Raw genomic sequence first — 20,408 nt, forward strand, 5'->3', positions numbered from 1 at the left:
TCCAGAGCATCGCCCGGGGACTCCCTGACAACACCCATCCTTCTGTCCGTCCATCCTCCTACACGTCCACCCTTCCCCCCACACACCCATCCATCCATTCCCCTAAGAGACTGTCTGTCCATCCATCCATCTGCCTTCATGCCTGTCCATCCATCCCCCTACACACCTGTCTAGGTTCCTTCCCCACTCTGAACTCTAGGGTACAGATGTGGGGACCTGCATGAAAACCTCCTAAGCTTACTTTTACCAGCTTAGGTTAAAACTTCCCCAAGGTACAAATTATTTTTGTCCTTTGCCCCTAGATTTCTACTGCCACCACCAAACTTTAACTGGGTTTACTGGGAAACGTAGTTTGGTCACGTCTTTCCCTCCCAAATCCTCCCAACCCTTGCACCCAACTTCCTGGGGAAGGTTTGGTACAAATCCTCACCAATTTGCATAGGTGACCACAGACCCAAACCCTTAGATCTTAGAACAATGAAAAAGCATTGAGTTTCCTTACAAGAAGACTTTTAATAGAAGTAGAAAAGAATCACCTCTGTAAAATCAGGAAGGCAAATACCTTACAGGGGAATTAAATTCAAAACAGAGAGAATGCCTCTAGGCAAAACCTTAAGTTACAAAAAGACACACAGACAGGAATATCCATTCTATTCAGCACAGCTATTTTCTCAGCCATGTAAAGAAATCATAATCTAACACATACCTAGCTAGATTACTTACTAAGTTCTAAGAGTCCATTTCTGTTCTGTCCCCGGCAAAAGCATCACACAGACAGACACAGACCCTTTGTTTTTCTCCCTCCTCCCAGCTTTTGAAAGCATCTTATCTCCTCATTGCTCATTTTGGTCAGGTGCCAGCGAGGTTACCTTTAGCTTCTTAACCCTTTACAGGTGAGAGGATTTTTCCTCTGGAGAGGAGGGATTATAAAGGAGTTTACCCTTCCCTTTCTATTTATGACAACAGGTGAAAGTATTTTGCCACGGGGCATGGGGGATTTTATAGCTCCGGGGACAGAAAGGTGGTTCCCCTTCCCTTTATATTTATGACAGGTCCTTTCTTATGTTATTCTAAAAATACATAAGTGTCACGGCCACATTGTGACTGACAAATAACTTCCTTTCTCAGTTCCACCGTGTAATTATAAGATAACTCCACTGGGATATAAATATTGTTCTTACAGTTCAGTGGATAGTACATAGAGCTGCACAAACAAGTCATTGTATCAGGAAATTTTAGCTCGTATTGACTTCACTAGTGCTTTATATCTGGCCTGTTGTAAAATGAGGCAAACATCAAGATAAGCTGATGTACCCCCTGAAGACCTGTGTGTACCCCTGGAGTACAGGGACCCCTGGCTGAGAACCACAGATCTCCACTAACGCACAAGGGAATTGGCCTCAAGACACATTGCATCACCTGATCAGCCAAAGTCACATGCAGGGTTGTGAAATCTCCCATCTCCGGGTCCACCAGGATGTCATGGGGCAGCCCCAACCGATCCCCCAGGGGGCAGGTATTTGCCATCCTGCCGGATAAAACCACAGCCAGATGCTTCCTCGCTGTTCTCCTCACTGCAGCTAACATCCAGGCACCATGTGGGTGGCTCTGCCCCTCTGCCTGCTGTCCGCTCTCCTGGCCACAGGTGAGTCCCGTCCGTCCCCGGGCACAGGGAGCCGGGTGATGCGGTCGGGAATTCACTTGGGGAACATGCTGCTGTCGATGGTGGATTCTGGGGTCAGGATGGAATTTGTGGGTAAAACCAGCAAGAGGAAAACCCGGAGCCACGTCCCCCGGCTGACTCGGGGAGAGCAGGGATTGGAGTCTGGGACTCCCACAGCCCACGCTAGGGGCCTGGCCAGTGGGTCTGAGTCCGTCTGTCCTTCCTTCTTCTCGTTCCTCCTCCAGCTCTCGCCCGAGCTTGGGGTCATCCGGATGAGGAGCAGCACCCCCGTCCACATGTCATCCTGCCTAGAAATGTTCCCCTGCCTGTCAGCGCTGAGATTCCTGCCAGGACTCCTGGCTTCATTCCACGGGTTTGAAAGGGGAATGCGGGTGCAACGGGTAGGCGCTGGGAGCCAGGACTCCTGGGCTCATTCCCCAGCTGTGGAAGAGGGCTGGGGTGTAGTGAGTTTGAGCAGAGATGGCTGCAAATCAGGACTCCCGGGTTCTGTCCATGGCTCTGAAAGAGGAGTGGGGTCTCGTGGGTAAGAGTGGGCGGGGAGTCAGGACTTCTCGGCTGTCTTCTTGGTTCTAAACCTGAATTGAACACATCTTTTTTCTACCTCAGTTTCCCTATTTCTTAGATGGGGAGAATATCACTTTGCTACCATCTAGGGACATAGAAGGGGCAGGGGAAGGCGTTCTGAGGTTTAATTGATGTTTCCACATGAAAGCTCTAAAAAAACCAAAGTGGGAAAATCTTTCTTTCTTTCTTTCTTTCTTAAAACTACCTTACGCTCACGTCATGAATTAAAGGCCCCCATGCTCTGGAATGGAAAGAGTTGATGCTCCTGGGATCGCTGGCTGGAGGTGCACAGCCATCAATCCAAAGGCTTAACAAGCGTCAATCGTATTCTGAAGAAGAGAATTGGCAGGATCAGCCATGAAAAGTGGGCTGAAGTCGAGTGTGGCTGAGAGGCAGAGGCCTGGAGCAGAGAGTGACAGCGGGCTGTGTGTGTGTGTGTGTGTGTGTGTGTGTGAAAGGTTCACCGCAAAGCCAGGCAGAAACACCTCTTCAGAGCAGCCGAAGTCTTGTTTTTCTGTCTACACAGACGTGTGGGGTTTGTTCGCAGGCACAAGCTGCACCCCAGATAGCCACGTCAGCAGCTGAAAATGTATTCTAGCCACAGACACTCAGGCAGCAAACAGACTTGTCTGCAGTGTTGAGTCAGATACAAATGACCAGCTAGCAAGATGCCTTTCCCCATCCGGAGAGTTAAATGGAACTGGGCAGAACTGCTGCAAAAGCAGGTGGCATTTCTCCAAGATCTGCCTGCCCACACGTTCAGTGAGGAGGCATTGGTGGTAACAACTCCCACAGCGCCACCTCTTGGTTCCTGGTGGTATTTCGCCCACGGGCACTGCCTGGGGAGGGGTGGGGAGCCGGGGTTTGTACTGAGAAGGGATTTTTCCAACCTCCAGGGAGCGCTCTGCAATGCGAGGTGTGTGCGTCCAGAGAGCAATTGTGCTCCGGCCCCCTGCAGCCCTGCGCCCCCTCGGAAGGGACCTGCGTCACCGTCGTGGCAGAGTTCAGGCTGGGTGAGTGAAAGAAGATTTCTACTAAGTGTAGACACCATTGTCCTCCTGAAGCCAGGGGTCGAACCCAGGAGTCCTGGCTCCCAGCCCCTCCCCCTACTCTAACCAATAGACTCCGCTCCTCTCCAGGAGCAGGGACTGCTCAGTCTGGAAAGATAATGTCATAGACGGGGGACGGGATGAGATGGGGAATTGCACTGGGTGGCTGTGGGGCCTCGATCAGACAGAAGACAGGATTTTATCTGGGTGAGGGGGAAGATGTGATTAGTTGGGGGTGGGGTGGATGGAACAAAAGGGGAGGATGGAGCAGCTGGGGGTCCATTTTGGAGTTCAGAGGTGATTCTCTGTTTCCCTTCCACAGAGGGATCCTCCTTGTCCTACACGGCTAAATCGTGCCTGGAGCCCAAGAACTGTGAGCCCGGCCCCTTCTCGCTGACCTACGCGCACAATGTCACCGTGCGGGGGAACATCGCCTGCTGTGACACCGACGGCTGCAACGCCGGGGCCATCCCAGGTGTGTGTCTGCTGCAAACCTAGAGCCCTGCTCTGCCCACACCTGCCTGGATAGAACCCAGGAGTCCTGGCTCCCAGCCCCCCTGCTCTAACCACTAGACCCCACTCCCTTCCCCGAGCTGGGATCGAGCCCAGCGTGTGGTGACTCCCCACCCCTGGCTGACTGTGTGTGTCTGACTGTTCTCAGTGCCAACTGTGAGCTCCGTCCCCAACGGCCGGCAGTGCCCGTCATGCTTCTACCTGTGGGGAGGAAACTGTCAGGACAACAAGCCCTTGGCCTGCACCGGCGCCGAGGACCATTGTGTTGAGGAATCTGGGATATTAACACTGGGTAAGTCCTCCAGATGGGGGCGGGGTCTGAACACAGAGTACAAGGTGGAGCCCAGGTGTCCTGGCTCAGTCCCAGGCCCCCTTGCTCTGACCCTCTAGACTCCACTCCTGTGGCAGAGTTGCAGAGAGAACCCTGGAGTCCTACTTGCCGAGATGCCAAAGGAGCACTCAAGGAGGATAAGGCCACTGCGGAGAAACTAAATGAATTCTGTGCATCGGTCTTCACGGCTGAGGCTGGGAGGGAGATTCCCAAACCGGAACCATTCTATTTTCATGACAAATCTGAGGAACTGTCCCAGATTGAGGAGTCATTACAGGAGTTTTTGCAACAAATTGATAAATTAAACAGGAATAAGTCACCAGGACGAGATGGGTTTCGCCCAAGAGATCGGAAGGAACTCAAATGTCAAATTACAGAACGACTTATTGTGGTTTGTAAATTACCATTTAAATCAGCTTCTGTCCCAACTGGCTGGAGGATGGCTAATGACACGCCAATTTTTAAAAAGGGCTCCAGAGGTGATCCTGGCAACTACAGGCCAATAAGTCTGACTTCAGTACAGGGCAAACTCATTGAAACTACAGGAAAGAAGAGAATTGTCAGCCACATAGAGGTACATAATTTGTTGTGGAAGGATCAACATGGTTTCGGTAAAGGGAAATCACGCCTCAGCAATCTACTAGAATTCTCTGAGGGGGTCAACAAGCGTGTGAACAAGGGGAATCCAGTGGATACAGTGTACTTAGATTTTGAGAAAGCCTTTGAAAAGGTCACTCACCAAAGGCTCTTCAGAAACGTGAGCTGTCATGGGATAAAATCCTCTCATGGCTCAGTAACTTGTTAAAAGATAGGGAAAAAAGGGTAGGAAGAAATGGTCAGTTTTCAGAACGGAGAGAGGTAAAAAGTGGGAGTCCCCCAGGGATCTGCACTGGGCCCAGTCCTATTCATAGAATCATAGAATATCAGGGTTGGAAGGGACCTCAGGAGGTCATCTAGTCCAACCCCCTGCTCAAAGCAGGACCAATCCCCAATTAAATCATCCCAGCCAGGGCTTGGTCAAGCCTGATCTTAAAACCTTCTAAGGAAGGAGATTCTACCACCTCCCTAGTTAACGCATTCCAGTGTTTCACCACCCTCTTAGTGAAAAAGTTTTTCCTAATATCCAACCTAAACCTCCCCCACTGCAACTTGAGACCATTACTCCTTGTCCTGTCATCTTTTACCACTGAGAATAGTCTAGAACCATCCTCTCTGGAACCACCTCTCAGGTAGTTGAAAGCAGCTATCAAATCCCTCCTCATTCTTCTCTTCTGCAGACTAAACAATCCCAGTTCCCTCAGCCTCTCCTCATAAGTCATGTGCTCCAGACGCCTAATCATTTTTGTTGTCCTTCGCTGGACTCTCTCCAATTTATCCACATCCTTCTTGTAGTGTGGGGCCCAAAACTGGACACAGTACTCCAGATGAGGCCTCACCAATGTCGAATAGAGGGGAACGATCACGTCCCTCGATCTGCTGGCTATGCCCCTACTTATACATCCCAAAATGCCATTGGCCTTCTTGGCAAGAAGGGCACACTGCTGACTCATATCCAGCTTCTCGTCCACTGTCACCCCTAGGTCCTTTCCCGCAGAACTGCTGCCTAGCCATTCGGTCCCTAGTCTGTAGCGGTGCCTAGGATTCTTCCGTCCTAAATGCGGGACTCTGCACTTGTCCTTGTTGAACCTCATCAGATTTCTTTTGGCCCAATCCTCTAATTTGTCTAGGTCCCTCTGTATCCTAACCCTACCTGCCACCGTATCTACCACTCTTCCTAATTTAGTATCATCTGCAAATTTGCTGAGAGTGCAATCCACACCATCCTCCAGATCATTTATGAAGATATTGAACAAAACCGGCCCCAGGACTGACCCTTGAGGCACTCCACTTGATACCGGCTGCCAACTAGACATGGAGCCATTGATCACTGCCCATTGAGCCCGACAATCTAGCCAACTTTGTATCCACCTTATAGTGCATTCATCCAGCCCATACTTCTTTAACTTGCTGACAAGAATACTGTGGGAGACCGTGTCAAAAGCTTTGCTAAAGTCAAGAAACAATACATCCACTGCTTTCCCTTCATCCACAGAACCAGTAATCTCATCATAGAAGGCAATTAGATTAGTCAGGCATGACCTTCCCTTGGTGAATCCATGCTGGCTGTTCCTGATCACTTTCCTCTCATGTAAGTGCTTCAGGATTGATTCCTTGAGGACCTGCTCCATGATTTTTCCGGGGACTGAGGTGAGGCTGACTGGCCTGTAGTTCCCAGCATCCTCCTTCTTCCCTTTTTTAAAGATGGGCACTACATTAGCCTTTTTCCAGTCATCTGGGACTTCCCCCATTCGCCACGAGTTTTCAAAGATAATGGCCAATGGCTCTGCAATCACATCCACCAACTCCTTTAGCACTCTCGGATGCAAGGCATCCGGCCCCATGGACTTGTGCATGTCCAGCTTTTCTAAATAGTCCCGAACCACCTCTTTCTCCACAGAGGGCTGGCCACCTATTCCCCATGCTGTGATGCCCAGCGCAGCAGTCTGGGAGCCGACCTTGTTCCTGAAGACAGAGTCAAAAAAGCATTGAGTACATTAGCTATTCACCATATTCCGAAATGTTCTGGAAAAAGGGGTAAATAGTGAGGTGGCAAAATTTGCAGAAGATACAAACCTACTCAAGATAGTTAAGTCCAAAGCAGACTGTGAAGAGGTACTAAAGGGTCTCTCAAAACAGGGTGACTGGGCAACAAAACGGGAGAGGAAATTCAATGTTGATAAATGCTAAATAATGCACATGGGCAAACATAATCCCAACTAGACATACACAATGATGGGTCAAATTTACCACTCAAGAAAGATCTTGGAGTCTCTATGGAGAGTTCTCTGAAATCATCCACTCCATGTGCAGCGGCTGTGAAAACAGCGAACAGAATGCTGGGAATCATTAAGAAAGGGACAGAGAATAGGACAGAAAAAATCGTGTTGCCTCAATATAAATCATTGGGAGGCCCACAGCTGAACACTGAGTGCGGATGTGGTCGCCCTGTCTCCAAAAAGATCTACTGGAATTGGAAAAGCTTCAGAAAAGCCCAACCAAAATGACGAGGGGGATGGAACGGCTGCCATATGAGGAGAGATTAATAAGAGTGGGACTTTTCATCCTGGAAAAGAGACGGCTAAGGGGGGATAGGAAAGAGTTCTATAAAAGGTTGAAGGGTGTGAAGGAAGTGTTATTACTCTTTCTAACATATGAACTAGGGGCCACCAAATGAAATGAACGGGCAGCAGGTTTAAAAAAACCAAAGGAAGTACTGCTTCACACAACGCACAGTCAACCTGTGGAAATCATTGCCGGGAAATGTTGTGAAGGCGAAGACTACAACAGGGTTCAAACAGGAACGAGAGAAGTTCCTGGAGGACAGGTCCATCTGTGGCTATTAGCCAGGGTGGGCAGGGATGGTGGCCCTAGCCTCTGTTTGCCAGGAGCTGGGAATGGGCGACGGGGGATGGATCACCGGAAGGTTCCCTGTTCTGTTCATTCCCTCTGGGGCACCTGGCATTGGCCAGAGGATACTGGGCTAGATGGACCTTTGGTGTGACCCAGGAGGGCCGTTCCTCTGTTATGTTCTCACGTAGTTCCAGCCCCCTGCTCTGAGCACTACACCCCACTCTACCTGCAGAGCCGGGTGCAGTCCCGCTGGGAGGGGAGTGTGTGAGAGACCTTATTGGGGTCGGGGGGGGATGTGGGAGCCCCTGATTACGTCTCTCTCCCCCCGTACAGGTGACATCACCGTGATGAAGACTGCGGCTGGATGTGCCTCCCCTGGCGCTTGCATGAAGAGCGTGGGGAAGAACAAATACGCCCAGGGCATGGTGGAGATGCTGAGCCGGGCCAAGTGCTACCCAGCTCCCAGGGCCGGTGGAGGCATTGGGGAGCCCTGAGTCCCGGACTAGCGTCCTTCCCTTCTGCTGCATGCCGGGCTGCTGTGCACCTCCCTTCAGCAGCCACCGGCTGCTGCTTCTCTTTGGGGGGGATTCTGGGTTCCTTTTGTGCATTGGCTGAATAAAGTGAGTTGTGGGGAAAGCACCCCCCTAGCTCCTTGTCCCCTGACCGCCCCGTACCGGGCCCCCCCGCCCCTATCTGTGCACAAGTGATGCTGGCAGGAAGAGAACTCGGGAGTCCTGACTCCCAGTAACCCCCCCTGTAACCCACCAGAGCCCACTCCCTTCTGAAAGCCAGGGATAGAGCCCAGGAGTCCTGGCTCCCAAGCCCCCTGCTCTAACCACTGGACCCCCTCCCCTTGCAGGGCCAGGGAATGGAACCAAGGAGTCCTGCCTAGACCCCCTCCCCCAGGGGAAGGCCCGTGGCCGGGGGAAAGGCACCAGCTGGCTAAGCTCCCCTGGGGAAGGAGGGCTGTGGGAAGGAGAGGCCGTGGCTCACCCAGCTGTCCAGGCGGGCGGAAACGCCCTGGAGGGGAGCAATGTCCTTCTAGGTTGATTTTGCAGGGCTCAGTTCGTCCCGCTCTCTGGGGCGGCTCCACTGGGAATGCCGGGCTCAGGGAAGGTGTCAGGAAACAGGGCAGATCCCCCCAGCCGGTGGTGCTCTGTGAGCAGATTTCACCCAGCGTGAACTCCTGGATCGCTGCCCCCGTCTGACCCCGGAGTCACAGCCAGTCCCCTCAGATACTCTCAGACAAGCCGGACTTTGGGAGGAAAGGTCACGTACACCCCAAACCAGCCCACCTAGGTTGTTCCCAGCCCCAGGAGACCGGTCACTTACCCCAGAGCCACGGGACCCCAGATCCTACACCAAAGGCAACGCTGGCAGCCAGGTCTGTAGGAAACTCGCTAAAGGTTCGTGAGCTAAGGAAAGGGAATGAGGGTCACGAGGGGTTAAAGCCGGTAAAATTCATGCCCAGGTGAGTCGCAGTCTGTAATTCCAAACGGTGGCGGTGATGGAAGAAACTGCCGTTTTCCCAAGTCTTTTCAGGTGCCCCCAGACAGTCTCCAGGGCTCCCCGCTTTGCATCCCGTTCTGGTCCCTGTAAGAGTCCAGCCAGCCCAGCGAGGCAGGATCCTTCCCTGAATCCATCCTTACAGCTTCTTCTCCCAGAGAACAAGCTGGCAGGGCCCCCACCCACGTGGGCTTTGCCTTCGATGGGGAGAGGGAGGAACGCGGCGGTCAGCACACGCGATGGCCCCTGCCTTTGGGGTCAGCACTTTTCTGGTGCTAAAGTTGCTCATTAGCATCCCTCCGGCGTCTCTGCTGGGTCAGTGAGTCCCAGGGCTGTGCTCAGGGTGAATGGTTGTTACTCCGTTAAAAGAGCAGACGGGGAAGGGAAAACCATACCACGGCCCATTGGTTTTCATGAAATCGAAACTCCAAACACACTCTTCTACCTGCGCCATGCCTTTGATCTAGGCCAGGGTCTCTCGACATTTCCAGACAGCTGTACCCCTTGCGGGAGTCTGATGTGTCTTGGGTACCCTAAATTTCCCCTCACTGAAAAACGACTTGCTCACAAAAGCAGCCATAAAAATGCACAATGTCATGGCCGTGCTGCTGCTGACAAGCTGCTTCCTTTCTCATTTCCGCCATTATAAAATCACTCGGTGGGAACGCAGGACAAATCCTGCACTGGCATTTCAGTGTAGAGTATATAGAACAATGTGAACAAGGGGTCGACATTTTAGCTCGTACTGACTTCACTCGTGCCTTAATGCGGCCGGTTGTAAAACGAGGCAAACATGAAGATGAGCTGATGTTCCCCCCGGAAGACCTGTGTGTACCCCTGGGGTACATGGACCCCTGGCTGAGAACCACTGATCTGCACTAATGCACAAGGGAATTGGCCTCAAGACACATTGGTATCATCTGATCAGCCAGTGTCCCATGCAGGGTTGTGAAATCTCCCATCTCCGGGCCCACCAGGATGTCACGGGGCAGCCCCAGCCGATCCCCCAGGGGGCAGGTATTTGCCAACCTTTCCACAGAGCAGGACCTGGGGATTACAGTGGATGAGAAGCTGGCTATGAGACAGCAGGGTGGCCTTGTTGCCAAGAAGGCCAATGGCGTTTTGGGCTGCATCAGTAGGAGCGTTGCCAGCAGATGGAGGGAAGTGATTATTCCCCTCTATTCGGCACTGGTGAGGCCACATCTGGAGTACTGGGTCCAGTTTTGGGCCCCCACTACAGAAGGGATGTGAAAAAATTGGAGAGAGTCCAGCGGAGGGCAAGGAAAATGATTAGGGGGCTGGGGCACGTGACTTAGGAGGGGAGGCTGAGGGAACTGGGCTTCTTTTGTCTGCAGAAGAGAAGAGTGAGGGGGAATTTGATAGCAGCCTTCAACTACCTGAGGGGGGCTCCAAAGAGGGTGGTGCTCAGCTGTTCTCAGTGGTGGCAGATGACAGAACGAGGAGCAATGGTCTCCAGTTGCAGTGGGGGCGGTCTAGGCTGGAGATTAGGAAACACCATTTCAATAGGAGGGTGGTGAAGCGCTGCATTGGGTTCCCTAGGGAGGGGGTGGAATCTCCACCCTTTGACGTGTTTAACGCCCAGCTTGACACAGCCCTGGCTGGGATGAATTAGTTGGGGTGGGTCCTGCTTTGAGCAGGGGTTGGACTAGATGACCTCCTGAGCTCTCTTCCAACCCTGATCTTCTATGGTTCTCTGATTCTCTGAACCTGCCTGCCGTACCCACAGCCAGCTGCTTCATCACTGCTCTGGTCACTGCAGAAAATGCCCAGCCACCATGTGGGTGCCCCAGCCCTTCTGCCTGCTGTCTGCTCTCCTGGTCACAGGGGAGACCCTTCCGTCCCCAGGCACAGGGAGCCGGGCACCGATGAGGAGCAGGAAATGCTTGGAAAAAACAGAAAATTCTCAGGAGCCAGGAAAACCGTCCCCCACCCTTGTCATCCTGCTTGGAAATGTTCCCCTGCCCCCAGCACTGAGATTCCTGCCAGGACTCCTGGGTTCATTCCCCGGCTCTGGGAGGGAGTGGGGCGTCTCTTCTGAGGTGTATGTGCCCCACGCTGGCCCAGCGAGCGCAGGGAGAAAAGGGCCGAGCAGCGGGAGGGGTTTGCAGATTCCTGGGCACAGGGACTAGCGTGAGGGCCGCGCTGAGCTGCGTGAGCCGGGACCGAGCCGTGCTTGGCCAGGAGGGGACACTGTTGCACCATCGCACTGACTCACATGGTCTCATTTCTGGGAGCCAGGACTCCTGGGTTCTATCCCCAGGTCAGGGACGGGGTGGGTCTAGAATAGGCTGGAAGCCAGCAGCAATTCGGACTCCTTGCTTAAAAGAACAGGAGTACTTGTGGCACCTTAGAGACTAACAAATTCATAAAAATTTGTTAGTCTCTAAGATGCCACAAGTACTCCCGTCCTTTTTGGGGATTCAGACTAACACGGCTGCTACTCTGAAATCTGATTCCTTAGCTGTATTCGTGGCTCCGAGTCTGACACTGCCTCTTTCTGCCTCAGTTTCCCTGATTATAAGATGGGGGTAATGTTCCCTTCCTCCCACCTGGGACCCTGGCAAAGGCGGGAGAAGGCTTTTGGAGGTTGAAGTGATGTTTCCAGATGAAAGCTCTGAAAAAAACCAAAGTGGACCAATTGGTTTTCTTTCTTTCGTCCTTCCATTAAAAACTTATGTTCACTGACTGAATTGAAACTCTCCCAAGCTCTGGACAGGAAAGAGTTAACGATCATGGGATCTCTTCAGCCAGTCCAGAGTTTTTGCATGCACGATGGAGGTGTGAAGCCATCAGTGGCAAGGGTGAACGATCACCAATCAAATTTGGAAGAAGAGAGTTGACAGGACAGGATGGTCCCCGGCTTTGGAGTCGACACTTTTCTGGTGCTTGCATTTCAGTGTAGAGTATATAGAGCAATATGAACAAGGGGCCGACAGTTTAGCTCGTACTGACTTCACTCGTGCCTTAATGTGGCCGGTTGTAAAATGAGGCAAGTATCTAGATGAGCTGATGTACCCCCGGAAGACCTGTGTGTACCCCTGGGGTACACGGACCCCTGGCTGAGAACCGCTGATCTCCACTAATGCACAAGGGAATTGGCCTCAGTACACATTGGCATCACCTGATTAGCCAGTGTCACATGCAGGGCTGTGAAATCTCCCATCTCCGGGCCCACCAAGATGTCATGGGGCAGCCCCAGCCGATCCCCCAGGGGGCAGGTATTTGCCAACCTGCCTGAGAAAACCACAGCCAGATGCTTCCTCGCTGTTCTGCTCACTGCAGCAAGCACCCGGGCACCATGTGGGTGGCTCTGCCCCTCTGCCTGCTGTCCGCTCTCCTGGCCACAGGTGAGTCCCGTCCGTCCCCAGGCACAGGGAGCCGGGTGGTGGGGGCGGGATTTCACCTGGGGAACGTGCCGCTGTGGATGGCGGATTCTGGGGTCAGGATGGAATTTGTGGGTAAAACCAGCGAGAGGAAAACCCGGGGCCATGTCCCCCGACTGAATTGGGGAGAGCAGGGAGTGGAGCCTGGGACTCCCACAGCCCATGCTAGGTGCCTGGCCAGTGGGTCTGAGTCCGTCTGTCCTTCCTTCTTCTCGTTCCTTCTCCAGCTCTCACCCGGGCTTGGGGTCATCCCGATGAGCAGCACCACCCCCATCCACATGTAATCCTGCTTGGAAATGTTCCCCTGCCCATCAGCGCTGAGATTCCTGCCAGGACTCCTGGCTTCATTCCCCGGGTTTCAAAGGGGAATGGGGGTGCAACGGGTGGGGGCTGGGAGCCAGGACTTCTGGGCTCATTCCCCAGCTGTAGAAGAGGGCTGGGGTGTAGTGAGTTTGAGCGGAGATGGCTGCAAATCAGGACTCCCGGGTTCTGTCCGTGGCCTGAAAGAGGAGTGGGGTCTCATGGGTTAGAGTGAGCTGGGAGTCAGGAGTGAGGAGTTCTCGACTGTCTTCTTGGTTCTAACCCTGAATTGAACGCATCTTTTTTCTACCTCAGTTTCCATATTTCTTTGATAGTGATAATATAATATGATAATATAACTTTGCTACATTCTAGGGACATAGAAGGGGCAGGGGAAGGCATTCTGAGGTTTAATTGATGTTTCCACATGAAAGCTCTAAAAAAACCAAGTGGGCAAATTTCTTTCTTTCTTTCTTTCTTTCTTTCTTTCTTTCTTTCTTTCTTTCTTTCTTAAAAACCTTACACGCACATCATGAATTTAAAGGCCCCCACGCTATGGAGAGGAAAGAGTTGATGCTCCTGGGATCGCTGGCTGGAGGTGCACAGCCATCTATCCAAAGGCTTAACAAGCGTCAATCGTATTCTGAAAAAGAGAATTGGCAGGATCAGCGATGAAAAGTGGGCTGAAGTAGAGTGTGGCTGAGCTGACGTAACTCTGAGAGGCAGAGGCCTGGAGCAGAGAGTGACGGCGGGGTGTGTGTGTGTGTGTGTGTGAAAGGTTCACCGCAAAGCCAGGCAGAAACCCCTCCTCAGAGCAGCTGAATTCTTGTTTTTCTGTCTACACAGACGAGTGGGGTTTGTTCGCAGGCACAAGCTGCACCCCAGATAGCCACGTCAGCAGCTGAAAATGTATTCTAGCCACAGACACTCAGGCAGCAAACAGACTTGTCTGCAGTGTTGAGTAAGATACAAATGACCAGCTAGCAAGATGCCTTTCCCCATCCGGAGAGTTAAATGGAACTGGGCAGAACTGCTGCAAAAGCAGGTGGCATTTCTCCAAGATCTGCCTGCCCACACGTTCAGTGAGGAGGCATTGGTGGTAACAACTCCCACAGCGCCACCTCTTGGTTCCTGGTGGTATTTCGCCCACGGGCACTGCCTGGGGAGGGGTGGGGAGCAGGGGTTTGTACCGAGAAGGGATTTTTCCAACCTCCAGGGAGCGCTCTGCAATGCGAGGTGTGTGCGTCCAGAGAGCTATCGTGCTCCGGCTCCCTGCAGCCCTGCGCCCCCTCGGAAGGGACCTGTGTCACCGTCGTGGCAGAGATGAGGCTGGGTGAGTGAAAGAAGATTTCTACTAAGTGTAGACACCATTGTCCTCCTGAAGCCAGGGGTCGAACCCAGGAGTCCTGGCTCCCACCCCCTCCTCCTACTCTAACCAATAGCCTCCGCTCCTCTCCAGGAGCAGGGACTGCTCAGTCTGGAAAGATAATGTCATAGACAGGGGATGGGATGAGATGGGGAATTGCAGTGGGTGACTGTGGGGCCTGGATCAGACAGAAGAGAGGATTTTATTGGGGGTCGGGGGAAAGATGAGATTAGTTGGGGGTGGGGTGGATGGAACAAAAGGGGAGGATGGAGCAGCTGGGGATCCATTGGGGAGCTCAGAGGTGATGCTCTGTTTCTCTTCCACAGAGGGAAACTACTTCTCCTACACGGCTAAATCGTGCCTGGAGCCCAAGAACTGTGAGTCCGGTCCCTTCTCGCTGACCTACGCGCAGAATGTCACCATGCGGGCGAACATCGCCTGCTGTGACACCGACGGCTGCAACGCCGGGGCCATCCCAGGTGTGTGTCTGCTGCAAACCTAGAGCTCTGCTCCGGCCACACCTGCCTGGAGAGAACCCAGGAGTCCTGGCTCCCAGCCTCACCCCCCACCTCTAACCCATAGACCCCACTTCCCTCCCACAGCTGGTGACAGAACCCAGGAGTCCTGGCTCCCAGCTCCCCTGCTCTAATCACTAGACCCCACTCCCTTCCCCGAGCTGGGATCGAGCCCAGCGTGTGGTGACTCCCCACCCCTGGCTGACTGTGTGTGTCTGACTGTTCTCAGTGCCAACTGTGAGCTCCGTCCCCAATGGCCGGCAGTGCCAGATGGTTTTCATAGTGGATCGTTTTGACAAGCAGCCGGTGGGGATGTTGGCCTGCACCGGCGCCGAGGACCATTGTGTTGAGGAATCTGGGATATTAACACTGGGTAAGTCCTCCAGATGGGGGCGGGGTCTGAACACAGAGTACGAGGTGGAGCCCAGGTGTCCTGGCTCAGTCCCAGCCCCCCTTGCTCTGACCCACTAGACTCCACTCCCCTGGTAGAGTTGCAGAGAGAACCCTGGAGTCCTACTTGCCGAGATGCCAAAGGAGCACCCAAGGAGGATAAGGCCACTGCGGAGAAACTAAATGAATTCTGTGCATCGGTCTTCACGGCTGAGGCTGGGAGGGAGATTCCCAAACCTGAGCCATTCTGTTTTCATAACAAATCTGAGGAACTGTCCCAGATTGAGGAGTCATTACAGGAGTCTTTGCAAGAAATTGATAAATTAAACAGTAATAAGTCACCAGGACCAGATGGGATTCGCCCAAGAGTTCGGAAGGAACTCAAATGTCAAATTACAGAACTACTAACTGTGGTTTGTAACCTACCATTTAAATCAGCTTCTGTCCCAAATGGCTGGAGGATGGCTAATGACATGCCAATTTCTAAAAAGGGCTCCAGAGGTGATCCCATGAACAACAGGCCAATAAGTCTGACTTCAGTATTGGGCAAACTCATTGAAACTATAGGAAAGAAGAGAACTATCAGTCACATAGATGAACATAATTTGTTGGGGAAGGGTCAACATGGTTTCGGTAAAGGAAAATCACGCCTCACCAATCTACTAGAATTCTCTGAGGGGGTCAACAAGCGTGTGGACAAGGGGGATCCCATGAATATAATGTACTTAGATTTAGAAAGCGTCCCTCACCAAAGGCTCTTAAGCAAAGTGAACTGTCATGGGATAAAATCCTCTTATGGCTCAGTAACTGGTTAAAAGATAGGGAAAAAAGGGTAGGAAAAATGGTCAGTGTTCAGAACGGAGAGAGGTAAATAGTGGGAGTCCCCCAGGGATCTGCACTGGGCCCAGTCCTATTCACCATATTCCGAAATGTTCTGGAAAAAGGGGTAAATAGTGAGGTGGCAAAATTTGCAGAAGATACAAACCTACTCAAGATAGTTAAGTCCAAAGGAGACTGCGAAGAGGTACTAAAGGATCTCTCAGAACTGGGTGACTGGGCAACAAAACGGCAGATGAAATTCAATGTTGATAAATGCAAAGTAATGCACATGGGCAAACGTAATCCCAACTAGACATACACAATGATGGGTCAAATTTACCACTCAAGAAAGATCTTGGAGTCATAGTGGAGAGTTCTCTGAAATCATCCACTCCATGTGCAGCGGCCGTGAAGAAAGCGAACAGAATGCTGGGAATCATTAAGAAAGGGACAGAGAATAAGACAGACAATAGCATGTTGCCTCTATATAAATCCATGGGACGCCCACAGCTTGAACACTGCGTACGGATGTGGTCGCCCCTTCTCAAAAAAGAGATATTGGAATTGGAAAAGCTTCAGAAAAGCCCAACCAAAATGATGAGGGGGATGGAAGTGCTGCCATATGAGGAGAGATTAATAAGAGTGGGACTTTTCACCTTGGAAAAGAGACGGCTAAGGGGGCATATGATCGAGGTCTTGAGAAGATTGAAGGGTGTGGAGGAAGGAAATAAGGAAGAGTTATTTACTCCTCCTAACATAAGAACGGGGGGTCACCACAGGCAGCAGGATTAAAACAAACAAAAGGCAGTACTGCTTCACACAATGCACAGTCAACCTGTGGAACTCCTTGCCAGAGGATGTTTTGAAGGCCAAGACTATAACAGGGTTCAAACAGGAACGAGAGAAGTTCCTGGAGGACAGGTCCATCTGTGGCTATTAGCCAGGGTGGGCAGGGATGGTGGCCCTAGCCTCTGTTTGCCAGGAGCTGGGAATGGGCGACAGGGGATGGATCACCGGAAGGTTCCCTGTTCTGTTCATTCCCTCTGGGGCACCTGGCATTGGCCAGAGGATACTGGGCTAGATGGACCTTTGGTGTAGCCCAGGAGGACCGTTCCTCTGTTATGTTCTCACTTTGTTCCAGCCCCCTGCTCTGCGCACGAGACCCCACTCTGCCTGCAGAGCCGGGTGCAGTCCTGGTGGGAGGGGAGTGTGTGACAAACCACATGGGGGTCAGGGGAGGGGATGTGGGAGCCCCTGATGACGTCTCTCTCCCCCCGTCCAGGTAACATCACCGTGAAGAAGGCTGTGGCTGGATGTGCCTCCCCTGGCGCTTGCATGAAGAGAGAGGGGGAGAGGAAATACGCCCAGGGCGTGGTGGAGATGCTGAGCCGGGCCGAGTGCTACCCAGCTCCCAGGGCCGGTGGAGGCATCGGGCAGCCCTGAGCCCCAGTCTGGAGTCCTGCCCTTCTGCTGTGTGCCAGGCTGCAGTGCACCTCCCTTCAGCAGCCACCGGCTGCTGCTTCTCTTTGGGGGGATTGCGGGTTTCTTTTGTGCATTGGCTGAATCAAGCGAGTTGTGGGGAAAGCACCCCCCTAGCTCCTTGTCCCCTGACCGCCCCGTACCGGGCCCCCCCCGCCCCTATCTGTGCACAAGTGATGCTGGCAGGAAGAGAACCCGGGAGTCCTGACTCCCAGTAATCCCCCCAGTAACCCACCAGAGCCCACTCCCTTCTGAAAGCCAGGGATAGAGCCCAGGAGTCCTGGCTCCCAAGCCCCCTGCTCTAACCACTGGACCCCTCTCCCCTTGCAGGGCCAGGGAATGGAACCCAGGAGTCCTGCCTGGACCCCCTCCCGGAAGGCAAGGCCCATGGCTGGGGGAAAGGCACCGGCGGGCTAAGCTCCCCTGGGGAAGGAGGGCTGTGGGAAGGAGAGGCCGTGGCTCACCCAGCTGTCCAGGCGGGCGGGAACGCCCTGGAGGGGAGCAATGTCCTTCTAGGTTGATTTTGCAGGGCTCAGTTCGTCCCGCTCTCTGGGGCGGCTCCACTGGGAGTGACGGGCTCAGGGAGGGTGTCAGGAAACAGGGCAGATCCCCCCAGCCGGTGGTGCTCTGTGAGCAGATTTCACCCAGCGTGAACTCCTGGATCGCTGCCCCCGTCTGACCCCGGAGTCACAGCCAGCCCCTCAGATACTCTCAGACAAGCCGGACTTTGGGAGGAAACCTCACGTACACCCCAAACCAGCCCACCCAGGTTGTCCCCTGCCCCAGGAGACCGGTCACTTACCCCAGAGCCACGGGACCCCAGATCCTACACCAAAGGCAACGCTGGCAGCCAGGTCTGTAGGAAACTCGCTAAAGGTTCATGAGCTAAGGAAAGGGAATGAGGGTCACGAGGGGTTAAAGCAGGTAAAATTCATGCCCAGGTGAGTCGCAGTCTGTAATTCCAAATGGTGGCGGTGATGGAAGAAACTGCCATTTTCCCAAGTCTTTTCAGGTGCCCCCAGACGGTCTCCAGGGCTCCCCGCTTTGCATCCGGTTCCGGTCCCTGTAAGAGTCCAGCCGGCCCAGTGAGGCAGGATCCTTCCCTGAATCCATCCTTACAGCTTCTTCTCCCAGAGAACAAGCTGGCAGGGCCCCCACCCACGTGGGCTTTGCCTTCGATGGGGGGAGGGAGGAACGCGGCGGTCAGCACACACGATGGCCCCTGCCTTTGGGGTCAGCACTTTTCTGGTGCTAAAGTTCCTCCTTAGCATCCCTCCGGCATCTCTGCTGGGTCAGTGAGTCCCAGGGCTGTGCTCAGGGTGAATGGTTGTTACTCCGTTAAAAGAGCAGACGGGGAAGGGAAAACCATACCACGGCCCATTGGTTTTCATTAAATCGAAACTCCAAACACACTCTTCTACCTTCGCCATCCCTTTGATCTAGGCCAGGAGCTCTCGACCTTTCCAGACAGCTGTACCCCTTGCGGGAGTCTGATGTGTCTTGGGTACCCCCAGTTTCCCGTCACTTAAAAACGACTTGCTCACAAAACCAGCCATAAAAATGCACAAGGTCACGGCCATGCTGCTGCTGACAAGCTGCTTCCTTTCTCATTTCCGCCATTATAAAATAACTGGGCGGGAACGCAGGACAAATCCTGCACTGGCATTTCAGTGTAGAGTATATAGAGCAATATGAACAAGGGGTCGACAGTTTAGCTCTTACTGACTTCACTCGTGCCTTAAAGTGGCTGATTGTAAAACGAGGCAAATATCTAGATGAGGTGATGTGCCCCCGAAAGACCTGTGCGTACCCCTGGGGTACACGGACCCCTGGCTGAGAACCGCTGATCTCCACTAATGCACAAGGGAATTGGCCTCAGTACACATTGGCATCACCTGATCAGCCAGTGTCACATGCAGGGCTGTGAAATCTCCCATCTCCGGGCGCACCAGGATGTCATGGGGCAGCCCCAACCGATGCCCCAGGGGGCAGGTATTTGCCAACCTGCCTGAGAAAACCACAGCCAGATGCTTCCTCGCTGTCCTGCTCACTGCAGCAAACACCTGGGCACCATGTGGGTGGCTCTGCCCCTCTGCCTGCTGTCCGCTCTCCTGGCCACAGGTGAGTCCCGTCCGTCCCCAGGCACAGGGAGCCGGGTGGTGGGGGCGGGATTTCACCTGGGGAACGTGCCGCTGTGGATGGCGGATTCTGGGGTCAGGATGGAATTTGTGGGTAAAACCAGCGAGAGGAAAACCCGGGGCCACGTCCCCCGACTGAATTGGGGAGAGCAGGGATTGGAGCTTGGGACTCCCACAGCCCACGCTAGGGGCCTGGCCAGTGGGTCTGAGTCCGTCTGTCCTTCCTTCTTCTCGTTCCTCCTCCAGCTCTCGCCCGAGCTTGGGGTCATCCCGATGAGGAGCACCACCCCCATCCACATGTAATCCTGCTTGGAAATGTTCCCCTGCCCGTCAGTGCTGAGATTCCTGCCAGGACTCCTGGGTTCATTCCCCGGGCTTGAAAGGGGAATGGGGGTGCAACAGGTGGGAGCTGGGAGCCAGGAAACCTTTGCTTTGAACTGACTTAGCCTGTGAAGGGAGGCATCGCTTGCCTTTGACCTTTGATTTCTTTGTACCTGTCTTGGGGCGTACGCACCCCATGGTGTTCCAGAGACTGAAGGTTTAATGCGTGCCCTGCTAACCACAGCTGGGAGGAATAAAGGGGCTGGAAAGCCGTGGGGCAGAGCAGCTGCCAGAGAGGAGGGAGCGGCTGGCTGCAAGCCCCCAAAGGTGCAGGGACGCAGAGCCCCGGGGGGAGGTAGGGAGGTGCTCCGGGCTCTGGCAGGGTGGGAGCTCCTCTGAGCCCGTTTATTTCGTTGGAGGGCCCTGAGCCGGCAGTCAGAGGATTGGGCAGGCCTGGGATCCCCCCTGCCCCGGTTGGGCTACGTGAACCTTGGGGCTGTGCCACATTTGGCCAGAGGGAGGCGCCATCACACCCCTCACACAGACCGTTTCTGCCTTTTCTGGCTTGTAATCACTTAG

At 53.4% G+C, this 20,408-nt stretch overlaps 1 protein-coding gene across 1 annotated transcript; it reads left to right on the plus strand.

The window, feature by feature from the left end:
* Positions 1-12,371: 12,371 nt before the first annotated feature.
* Positions 12,372-17,334, plus strand: LOC144279627 (phospholipase A2 inhibitor and Ly6/PLAUR domain-containing protein-like). The gene is made up of 5 exons (XM_077841203.1): positions 12,372-12,465; positions 14,018-14,134; positions 14,494-14,646; positions 14,912-15,055; positions 17,174-17,334. Exons 1-5 carry the CDS (start codon positions 12,372-12,374, stop codon positions 17,332-17,334), a joined length of 669 nt encoding a protein of 222 aa, XP_077697329.1.
* Positions 17,335-20,408: the final 3,074 nt, after the last annotated feature.

The sequence above is a fragment of the Eretmochelys imbricata genome, chromosome 24, assembly GCF_965152235.1.
Source record: "Eretmochelys imbricata isolate rEreImb1 chromosome 24, rEreImb1.hap1, whole genome shotgun sequence".
Classification (NCBI taxonomy): Eukaryota; Metazoa; Chordata; order Testudines; family Cheloniidae; genus Eretmochelys; species Eretmochelys imbricata.